This window comes from Oncorhynchus mykiss, chromosome 30 (assembly GCF_013265735.2).
Source record: "Oncorhynchus mykiss isolate Arlee chromosome 30, USDA_OmykA_1.1, whole genome shotgun sequence".
Classification (NCBI taxonomy): domain Eukaryota; kingdom Metazoa; phylum Chordata; class Actinopteri; order Salmoniformes; family Salmonidae; genus Oncorhynchus; species Oncorhynchus mykiss.
The window spans coordinates 12,893,096-12,905,098 of record NC_050570.1 but is presented as its reverse complement, the minus strand read 5'-3'; the positions used below and the strand labels follow the sequence as shown (position 1 = coordinate 12,905,098).

At 42.4% G+C, this 12,003-nt stretch overlaps 1 protein-coding gene across 1 annotated transcript; it reads right to left on the bottom strand.

The window, feature by feature from the left end:
• Nucleotides 1–8,301: 8,301 nt before the first annotated feature.
• On the bottom strand, nt 8,302–11,779 carry LOC110521342 (fez family zinc finger protein 1-like). The gene is made up of 4 exons (XM_021598838.2): nt 10,587–11,779; nt 10,348–10,482; nt 9,878–10,010; nt 8,302–9,591 (listed from the first exon to the last, which is right to left on the bottom strand). The coding sequence occupies exons 1-4, from the start codon at nt 11,379–11,381 to the stop codon at nt 9,338–9,340; spliced, it is 1,317 nt and encodes a 438-aa protein (XP_021454513.1). The 5' UTR covers nt 11,382–11,779; the 3' UTR covers nt 8,302–9,337.
• Nucleotides 11,780–12,003: the final 224 nt, after the last annotated feature.

The following is a 12,003-nucleotide window of genomic DNA, read 5'->3' as shown; positions in this document are numbered from 1 at the left end:
ATATACCTGCCCCTAGTATCTCTATTCCACAGCTCCTGCCATCTCTGCACAATCACTGTCCATATCAGGCTTTTTGCCTCTGCCTTGCTCATTGAAACTACAACATCAACATCCCCACTTCCAAGTGCTTCTTTAGCAAGAACATCAACTGTCTCATTCCCCTCCACCCCCACATGGGCTGGGACCCAAATAAATCTTAACTGTGTATCCATCTGTCTAATCCTGTCATGGGTTTGTAGCACCTCATATAGCAGGTCTTGTCTGCTACGTGACCTAAAGGACTGGAGACTCATCAACACTGCACATGAATCAGAGCAAATAACTACTCTGTCTGGCTTGACTTCCTCCATCCACTGCAAGGCCAACAGTATGGTCATCAGCTCTGCTGTATTTAAAGCCAGATGATCTGCTGTATATATATCCTGCACTACAAATGCTGACCCAGTACGTCCTGTCCTTGGATCTTTTGAACCATCTGTGCAAATGGCCACAAAATCCTGATACCCAGAATCCAGACATCTCTTAAACATATGAGATGGATCAACACCCTCCCTCTCTTTCTGTAGTCTCTCTACACTTCTAGATCAACTACTGGAGGTGGGAATAGCCATAGTGTGTTCACAGGAATAGCTACCATTAGACTAAACTCCCTTCCACACAGTCCCATCTCCTTCACCTGGGTATTACCCACCCACTCAAAGCTTGTGTTCTGTCTTCGCTCATGTTCCCAGCATGCCTGTAAAATCTATTTTTCAGGATGTGACACCCCATGTCCCTGTAGGCTGACCCAATAATTAATTGCCAGCTGTTGTCTCCTAATCTGCAATGGCATATCCCCCACCTCCACCTGTAGTGCAGCCACTGGGGACGTCCGAAACACCCCACTACATATTCGGAGTCCTTGTCCCTGTATGACATCTAGCCTTTCCAATGATGTCCGGGCAGCCGAACCATACGCTATAATGCCATAGTCTATTACAGAGCAGATCAATGCAACATACATGGTCCTCAATGAGGAACGCCCAGCCCCCCCACTCCTTCCCAGTCAGACAGCGCATCACATTTAGCACCTTCTTACATTTTCCCAACACTCTCTCAATGTGTTCTACCCAGGTTAGTCTAGCGTCAAAGTATACCCCAAGGAACCTGAAGGCCCTCACCCTCTCCAAGTTTCTTCCATATAACCTCAAGCATACCTCATCTCCCACCTTCCCCCTGGTAAAGAACACTGTCTGAGTTTTCTTTACAGAGAACCTGAATCCCCACATGAATGACCACCACTCTACCTCATCAATTGCTTCCTGTACCTTCATGACTATGTATGGCACATTTCTTCCATAAGGGCCCATCATCTGCAAATATCGACCTCCCAATATCGGTATGTAACCTGAAAGTAAACATCATTGATCATGATTGAGAACAACAGAGGACTAATAACGCTCCCCTGTGGTATGTCATTATGCACCAGCCTGATAGAGACTTCCCCACCCTCACCTGGATAAACCTTCCAAACAGGAAATCTTTTATCCAGTTGTATGTTCTTCCTCCTACCCCCATAATATCAAGCTTGATTAACAATCCCTCCTTCCACATCATATCATACACCTTCTCCACATCAAAAAAGACAGCTACAACAGTCTCATCCTTCACCTGAGCCTTCCTGACCTCTGCTTCTAAGCAGAGTAGTGGGTCCATAGTTCCTCTACCGTTCCTGAACCCACTCTGATGTGGCGATACTAGTCCCCTGCTCTCCGGGAAGTAAGTTAGCCTCTCCGTAATCACGTTCCATAATCTTACATACATATGATGTTAAAGCTATTGGCCAATAGCTTGTTGGCCTCATTGGGTCCTTCCTTGGCTTCCGGATTGGTACCACTACTGCCTCCTTCCAACTGCCTGGTAGTTTCCCCTCCTCCCACACTGTGTTTTACAACACTACCGACTCGTAGCACTCACGTCTGTAGCCACGAAGTGCTTTGAAAGGCTGGTCATGTGTCACATCAACACCATCATCCCAGAAACCCTAGACCCACTCCAATTTGCATACCGCCCTAACAAATCCACAGATGGTGTAATCTCTACTGCACTCCACACTGCCCTTTCCCACCTGGAGAAAAGGAACACCTATTTGAGAATGCTATTAATTGACTACAGCTCAGCATTCAACACCATAGTGCCCTCAAAACTAATCAATAAGCTAAGGACCCTGGGACTAAACACTGCAACTGGATCCTGGACTTCCTGAGGGGCCGCCCCCAGGTGGTGAGGGTAGGTAACAACACATCCGCCACATTGATCCTCAACACAGGGGACCCTCAGGGGTGTGTGCTCAGTCCCCTCCTGTACTCCCTGTTCACTCATGACTGCACGGCCAGGCAAGACTCCAACAGCATCATTAAGTTTGCCGGTGACACAACAGTGAAACAAAAAATTCAGGACATAATCCTCAGAATGCTTTAAAAAAAAGTAATCTACCAAAGTAGATGGTCACCGACAACAACAAGACAGCAATAGGGAGGAGGTCAGAGACCTGGCCATGTGGTGCCAGAACAACAACCTCTCCCTCAATGTGATCAAGACAAAGGAGATGATTGTGGACTACAGGAAAAATAGGACCGAGCACGCCCCCATTCTCATCGTCGGGGCTGTAGTGGAGCAGGTTGAGAGCTTCAAGTTCCTTGGTGTCCACATCACCAACAAACTAACATGGTCCAAGCACACCAAGACAGTCGTGAAGAGGGCACGACAAAGCCTATTCCCCCTCAGGACACTAAAAAGATTTGGCATGGGTCTTCAGATCCTCAAAAGGTTCTACAGCTGCACCATCGAGAGCATCCTGACTGGTTGCATCACTGCCTGGTATGACAACTGCTCGGCCTCCGACCGCAAGGCACTACAGAGGGTAGTGCGAACGGCCCAGTACATCACTGGGGCTAAGTTGCCTGCCATCCAGGACCACTATACCAGGCGGTGTCAGAGGAAGGCCCTAAAAATAGTCAAAGACTCCAGCCAACCTAGTCATAGACTGTTCTCCCTTCTACCGCATGGCAAGCGGTACCGGAGCACCAAGTCTAGGTCCAAAAGGCTTCTAAACAGCTTCTACCTTCTAAGACTCCTAAACATCTAATCAAATGGCTTCCAGATCCTTCAGGTTTCGGGGCTGTCGCTGGGCAATACGGACTTTCAGCTCCCTCCAAAGATTTTTTTATTGGGTTCAAGTCTGGAGACTGGCTAGGCCACTCCAGAACCTTGAGATGCTTCTTACGGAGCCACTCCTTAATTTCCCTGGCTGTGTGTTTCGGGTCTTTGTCATGCTGGAAGACCCAGCCACGACCCATCTTCAATGCTCTTACTGAGAGAAGGAGGTTGTTGGTCAAGATCTCGCGATACATGGCCCCATCCATCCATCCATCCTCCCCTCAATACAGTGCTGTCGTCCTGTCCCCTTTACAGAAAAGCATCCCCAAAGAATGATGTTCCCACCTCCATGCTTCACAGTTGTGATGGTGTTCTTGAGGTTGTACTCATCCTTCTTCTTTCTCCAAACACGGCGAGTGGAATTCAGACCAAAAAGCTCTATTTCTGTCTCATCAGACCACATGACCTCCCATTCCTCCTCTGGATCATCCAAATGGTCATTGGCAAACTTCAGACGGGCCTGGACATGCGCTGGCTTGAGCAGGGGGACCTTGCGTGCGCTGCAGGATTTTAATCCATGACGGCATAGTGTGTTACTAATGGTTTTCTTTGAGACTGTGGTCCCAGCTCTCTTCAGGTCATTGACCAGGTCCTGCCGTGTAGTTCTGGGCTGATCCCTCACCTTCCTCATGATCATTGATGCCCCACGAGGTGAGATCTTGCATGGAGCCCCGGCCCGAGGGTGATTGACCGTCATCTTGAATTTCCTCCATTTTCTAATAATTGCGCCAACAGTTGTTGCCTTCTCACCAAGCTGCTTGCCTATTGTCCTGTAGCCCATCCCAGCCTTGTGCAGGTCTACAATTGTATCCCTGATGTCCTTACACAGCTCTCTGGTCTTGGTCATTGTGGAGAGGTTGGAGTCTGTTTGATTGAGAGTCTGGACAGGTGTCTTTTATACAGGTATACAAGTAACGAGTTCAAACAGGTGCAGATAATACAGGTAATGAGTGGAGAACAGGAGGGCTTCTTAAAGAAAAACTAACAGGACTGTGAGAGCCGGAATTCTTACTGGATGGTAGGTGATCAAACACTTATGTCATGCAATAAAATGCATTTATGCAATTAATTACTTAAAAATCATACAATGTGATTTTCTGGATTTTTAGATTTTTAGATTTTTAGATTCCGTCATTCACAGTTGAAGTGTACCTATGATAAAAATTACAGACCTCTACATGCTTTGTAATAGGGAAACCTGCAAAATCGGCAGTGTATCAAATACTTGTTCTCCCCACTGTACATATTACCTCAACTAACAGGTTGACTCTGTACCGGTACCCCCCTGTAAATAGTCTTACTATTGGTATTTTACTGCTGCACTTTAAGTACCTGTTACATTTATTTCTTATTCAGATTTTTTTTTAACTGCATTGTTGGTTAGGGGCTTGTAAGTAAGCATTTCAGTGTAAGGTCTACTACACCTGTTGTATTCAGCGCATGTGACTAATACAATTTGATTTGAAGTACTTTTGGCTGTCATGGAAAATGTATGGAGTAAAAAGTACATCATTTTCTTTAGGAATGTAGTGAAGTAAAAGTCAAAGTTGTCAAAAATATAAGTAGTAAAGTAAAGTACAGATACCCCCCCAAAAAAAATTAAGTAAAAATACTTTCAAGTACTACTTAAGTGCTTTGCACCTTAGCTAGATACCAGAGTGAGGTCCAAGTCAAACTCTTTCATTGTGGCTACATCAATCCATCATTCAGGCACACCAGATCTTTCATTTCTATCAGATTTTCCATCACTTGGCCATTCCCCCCAAGTGATGGACCTCATTAGAAAGTACTTTGTTTCTGGCCATTTTGAGCCTGTAATCGAACCAACAAATGCTGATGCTCCAGATACTCAACTAGTCTAAAGAAGGCCAGTTTTATTGCTTCTTTAGTCAGAACACCATTTTTCAGTTGTGCTAACATAATTGCAAAAGGGTTTTCTCATGATCAATTAGCCTTTTAAATTGATAAACTTGGATTAGCTAACACAACGTGCCATTGGAACACACAAGGGATGCTTGCTGATAATGGGCCTCTGTACGCCTATGTTGATATTCCACAAAAAAAATCGGCCATTTCTAGCTACAATAGTCATTTACAAAATTAACAATGTCTACACTGTATTTCTGATCAATTTTATGTTATTTTTTTGCTTTTCTTTCAAAAACAAGGACATTTCTAAGTGACCCCAAACTTTTGAACGGTAGTGTATATTATTTAACTTCTCCATTAATATAACTGATGGTAGGCCTTTCAAATTATATGAAATATGAAAATAAATATATTAGTCAATAACAAGAATATTTAAGCAATAAGACCTAAGGGGGTGTGGTATATGGCCAACATACCACAGCTAAGAGCTGTTCTTATCCATGACGCTACGCAGAGTGCCTGGACACAGCCCTTAGCCGTGGTATATTGGCCATATATCACAAACCCCAGAGGTTCCTTATTGCTATTATAAACTGGTTACCAACATAATTAGAGCAGGGAAAATAAATATTTAGTCTTTCCAGTGGTATATGATCTGATATACCACAGCAGTCAGCCAATCAGTATCCAGGGCTCGATGCACCCAGTTTTTAAAATAAAATAGAGCATTTCCTTTGTAGTCCATTTGGTTAGAACCGTAATTACTTTAATTTCTGCCTTTCCTCTTACATCCCGAGAAACACAAGTGTTGAGAGGCACATGCTGGATAGAGAGCAATTTGGGGTTAAATGCCTTGATTAAGGGCACAACGGCAGTGGTTTGTATAGGATCATTCACTGTCCACCTTTAGGGCTATATCTGGTAACAGACTAAGTCAGTGATATTGACAGACATTTTTTTCACAATTCATGACACACTTGCCCACAAATGAAGTGGTAGCCTAGTCCTAGTCGTGTGTGTGTGTGTGTGTGTGTGTGTGTGACCTTTTTGTTGCATGAGGCAGGCTTAGGCTACATGTCATGATATATTTATCGAAAATGCCATACAGACATGTCACATTCTCTCAAAACAAAAAGTAAAAACATTGGCCCATTCACTGATAGGCCTAATTGAATTATGCCCCACCTTTTCCTAATTCTTCTTTATAATATGGTGAATATCCTAACTGAAGAATAACCTATGATCCATAAACAAATTGAAGATCAGTTGCATAGAATTAAAAGCTATAGCCTGGGAGATCAAACCTGGACATACAGTGCATTCGGAATGTATTCAAACTCCTTCACTTTCTTCACGTTACAGTCTTATTCTAAAATTGATTAGATCGTTTTTTCCCTTTATCAATCTACACACAATACCCCATAATGACAAAGCAAAAACATATTAAAAATAAAACTGAAATATCACATTTACATAAGTATTCAGACCCTTTACTCAGTACATTGTTGAAGCAACTTCAGCAGGGATTACAGCCTTGAGTCTTCTTGGCACACCTGTATTTGGAGAATTTCTCCCTTTCTTCTCTGCAGATCCTCTCAAGCTCTGTCAGCTTGGATGGTGAGCGTCGCTGCACAGCTATTTTCAGGTCTCTCCAGAGATGTTCGATCGGGTTCAAGTCCGGGCTCTGGCTGGTCCACTCAAGGACATTCAGAGCTCAATCTTGGTTTCATCAGACCAGAGAATCTTGTTTCCCTTGGCAAACTCCAAACGGGCTGTCATGTGCCTTTTACTAAGGAGTGGCTTCTTTCTAGCCACTTCACCATAAAGGCCTGATTAGTGGAGTGCTAAGGAGATGGTTGTCATTTTGGAAGGTTCTCCCATCTCCATAGTGGAACTCTGGAGAGCTGTCAGAAGGACCATCAGGTTCTTGGTCTTCTCCCTAACCAAGGCCCTTTTCCCCCAATTGCTCAGCTTGCTCAAAATGTCTGCAGCATTGAAGGTCCCCAAGAACACAGTGACCTCCATCATTCTTAAATGGAAGAAGTTTGGAACCACCAAGACTCTTCCTAGAACTTGGAAGAGTAACTCTGGAGCGATGTCAGAGTGACCATGGTCACCTCCCTAACCAAGGCGCTTCTCCCCGAAATATTCAGTTTGCTCAAAATGTCTTGGTGGTTCCAAATGTTCTTCAATTTAAGAATGATGTGTTCTTGGGGACCTTCAATGCTGCAGACATTTTCCCAGATCTGTGCCTCGACACAATCCTGTCTCGGAGCTCTACGGACATTTCCTTCCACCTCATGGCTTGGTTATGTGGGACTTTATATAGACAGGTGTGTGCATTTCCAAATCATGTCCAATCAATTGAATTTACCAAAGGTGGGCTTGAATCATGTTGTAAAAACATCTAAAGGATGATCAATGGAAACAGGATGCACCTGAGCTCAAGTTCGAGTCTCATAGCAAAGGGTCTGAATACTTATGTAAATAAGGTATATTAAAAATATGTTTTTTTTAAAGGTATATACATTTGCAAACATTTCTTAAAAACTGTTTTCACTTTGTCATCATGGGGTATTGTGTATAAATTGATGAGGATTTTTTTTATTCAATCCATTTTAGAATAAGTCTGTAACGTAACAAAATGTGGAAAAAGTCAAGGGGTCTGACTACTTTCCGAATGCACTGTTAACCTGAATGCATGGAAGTCGTTTCAGGTTGGAATCCTGCGCCTGCATTACTTTGGATTGTTAGTGAGAGGCAAGGTCAGGTAATGTTGACTCTCAGTGCAATGCAAATGAGAACTTTTTCCTAATAAAACAAAGTTTAACATTTTGCCAAGATGTTCGCAGTTGACTCGTATTTGAAGAAGAATTTTGTTTCATTGTAGCCTATTTGGCTACAAGGGTCAACAGGTAGACTCGTATTTCTCAATACTGTCCACAAGAGGGGGTAGCTGTCCTAAAGATTAAGGCTATAGCTTTCCTAGCCGACATGCATAACCTTGCATGGAAGCCTACACCCCTGAGGCTATAGAAGTGTTTTCCTACATTTACACCTCACAATTATGGTAAGATCCTTAGTCAAAGGCAAAAAAAATTAAACGGATGATGATGATTATTATTATCAAAATACTTCCCTTTACCATCACGGGAATCGTTTGGCCCATGTATGTCCATTTCTAAATAATGTTTTATGGAATTCCTTTTTCTTAAACATGTCAGACACAATATGACATATACACAGTTTCATTTTATTGTCATTATTTTCATTTCATAACTTACATTATTTAGTATGTGCACCTGCTTAACAATGTAGCCTATACGTGTCAAAGACGTAGTTTTTTTTGCAAAACTTTCAGTGTTGGGGAAGCTAGTCAGAAAATATAGTTTACCAAGCTACCAATTACTTAAGTTAAGCTACACTAAAGCTGCCCTTAAGATAAATATAGTTTACTTAACTGAAGTTACTTTGAAAAAGTAGTTCACTACATCCAACCTACTTTGTGAAAAACTATCATATGTAAATCTGAAATGCATGTCATGCACTACAAATTGCAAGAAGTGATCACATTGGGGTTAACAAAATGTGTAATTTAGCCTATTAAACACAAAAACGAGGTTTCAAGTGAGACTTAAACCGATCTGTTGGCAAAAAAAGGAAATGATTGCCTACTTCAACCATATTTTATTTTAGCAAAAAATGTAGTGTGTAGTTCCAGTAGTTAGCTACACCGCTATATGGCACAAAAAAATAAGTAATTAACTACTTAAAACACTACCTAGATTTGAATTTAGGTCAACTACCACCAAGCTTATGCAAAATGTAGTTAACTAGTTGAACTACATGAAATTCGCTATTCCCCAACACTGAAAACTTTGCATATACACAAATGTTGGCAAATCATGTAACTTTAGCAAGGGCATCATACAAAATGGGGTAGGCTACCACACTCATCACAACAAAAAATAATTTGTATATAGTCTTCAATTATTCTCTTAAATTATTTGTGTTACAATTTCAAATAAATATTGACATTTTACAGTAATCCTGAGATTGAAAGAAAACAACAGAATAATGACATTATAATGTAAAATTCAAGGAAAATATGTACTAATAGAATGGTCCTGTAAATCGCTCTGGATAAGAGCGTCTGCTAAATGACTAAAATGTAAATGTCCACAACATCTTCTAAACTCGCGCGCTTATTTCCAGATTTGAGCAAATAAGCGTAAAGGCGCAACCGCTGGCGTTTTAGCTCCGGAACTTTTTAGTGTGTTTCGCTTGTGACGAGAGTGGCAGGGGATTTGGAGCCAGAGAGATCATGTAGTTTTCGGATGTGCTTTTTCAGGTCAAAGTTCCGGCAGAATCCCTTGCCGCAAGTCGGGCACGTGAATGGCTTCTTGTCATTGTGCGTGTGCATGTGGAACGTCAGGTTGTACACTTGGTGGAAGGCCTTGTTGCAGATGTTACACTTGAACTGTTTCTCGCCGCTATGCGTCAATTTGTGGTTCTTGTAGTTACCTTGAAAAGCAATGTCAAAAAGAACGTGGATGTCAACAATATTGTAAAGTCAGTGCCACAGTTAGTTGTCAATCCCGTTTTAAGCCAAGTCATCCATTAAGCCATACATTCATTGTATATTTAGTCTGTTGAAATGAGCAACATACATTTAATTCTGAACGGAATCAATATATTTTCCTCAAAGCAGAATAAATCATATTACATCCAGATATTGCAAAGAAATAATCGCATAATATAAATAATCACATAATCCAAAACACTTGAATAGATTAACATTCTTTCTCACCTTTTTGATGAAATCCTTTACCGCAGAACTCACAGATGAAGGGTTTGTAACCTGCATGGATTCGTGTGTGTGTGTTAAGAGTTGAACTCCGGTTGAACGCTTTTCCACACTGGTTGCATTTATGAGGCTTTTCCTGTGAAGGGCATATGTAGAAACGTATTATTTGGGATCCAACGAAAACTGTACAGTACAATTGGTAAATAGAATAAACAACGCTATATACTTTTCAATAAGATTGTGTATATAGGCCTACAAGTGAACGCTAAAAATACTATACAGTTCAACACCAGGCCACAATATGAATATATCCTGAAATACAATCATGGCATTGATGCGTTGTTCTATAACATTTTCCAAAGATGTAGCCCTATTTTGTGGTTTTTCTATAGCTTAAACAAATAGAACATTGCGTAATTGTGAACGGCTTTGGGTATGATGATGATGATGATGATGATGATTGAATAGAATACCTGAGTATGAATAATTTTGTGGCGACAAAGGGTGCTTGCTTGTCGAAATCCCTTGCCGCATACTTTGCAGACGAATGGTCTCGCTCCGGTGTGCACGGGCATGTGGCGCGTTAAATTGTAGTGGGCATTGAACACCTGTGAATAGAAATATATATAATTATACAATTACAATATTTTTTTTTTAATCAAGCAGGCCCGTAAGGCAGAGACCACCACATGTACGAAATGTATGTTCTTACCTTTCCGCAAACCTCGCAGGTGAATACTTTGGGTTTGCCGCTTGCGCAAGCACTGTTCAATTTGGAAGAGCCCTTGAATAGTTTGTCGGATATAATCTGTGCACTCTCTTTCATGTAGTGATGGAGTTGAGTTTGGGAAATGTCTTTAAATGCAACTCCGGATGGGTATCTGTCTGTGCAGTGAGACACTTTATTTTTCTCCGCGAGAAAAGCTCTCTGGCGTGCATGTTGCAGCGGCGTGTTGAGAAAGTAGGAGGCCATGGGGTGGATGTTTACGATGCTGGCTGGGGGTGGGCACGCACTCTCCCCGCAGTTCAGGTAGCAGACGGCCCCCATGGCATGAAAAGACGACTGGTTCACCACCCGGGGTCGAAAGAGTTTGTATTGTCCCACCGACGGGCTCACATCTGGTTGTTCGTTCTTATAGTTCAAACCAATGCCCACCAACTCATTTGAATTATATGAGGAAGCCTCAAATTGACTCGTATCCAATCCATTAATATTTAGTTTATGACCCGGTTCGTATGCCAGTGGCACGAATGGTATCATGCAATGTAGTGATGATGAAGTCATGTTGAGCGCTTGCTTCGGGTCTGCTTCAGGCCTACCCACCGGAGTGTGATGGAATAGGTTGGGGAAAGGTATCGACTTTGGCTCGGGCGTCCTGGCCATAATCCGTTCGATCGAAAAAGCGAGAGGCTTGGTGGGGGTGATCATCTTTCCGCCTGCAGTCAAGTTTTCAGAAGCCGAGGGGGAGCCGAAAATTCCCGCTGAGTGGTAGAGCGCACTGTCCATGACTTTCAAAACGACACCTTTTGGAAAGCCAGGTTACAGCTCCTTTTGTAGATACCTTTGATTCCTTCTCACTGCCCCGCTAGAAAGGACATCATTCGGCGCACTCTGGGTCGACGCAAGCCCCCTCACTGTTCCCGTTGATTCTGGACAATCAGCACTTATGTCTTGCGGGACTGCTCAATATGTCGTGTTGAGTCAATACAGCCAAAACCTCACCAATCGTTACCATCTAAGAAGAAAAAGTAGATAATTGCTAAATTCTCTTCCATCAATTCTCCACTTGTGGCCCCTCTACTACTGCTATGGGTGCGTGTGTCACCCGCGTCGCGAATGAGGTGTTCTTTAGTGGCCAGTCTTGTTCAACTGTAAAGTGTTTGGCAAATCTGAGGTCCCCTTGTGGCTTCATGTGACATCATTTGAAATCGCACAAGACGACGGGCGCTGTGTGGGGTCAGAGGATGTCAGAATTTGACATATTTTTTCGCTCATCATATACAGTATGTGTGATTACCTGTATGCTATTTTACGCATGCAACAATATAAAATAGTAGGCATTGGTTTTTACAAATGGGGGATTGCAATATGGGCTTATCCATATTATGCTAATCATATAGGCTATTCA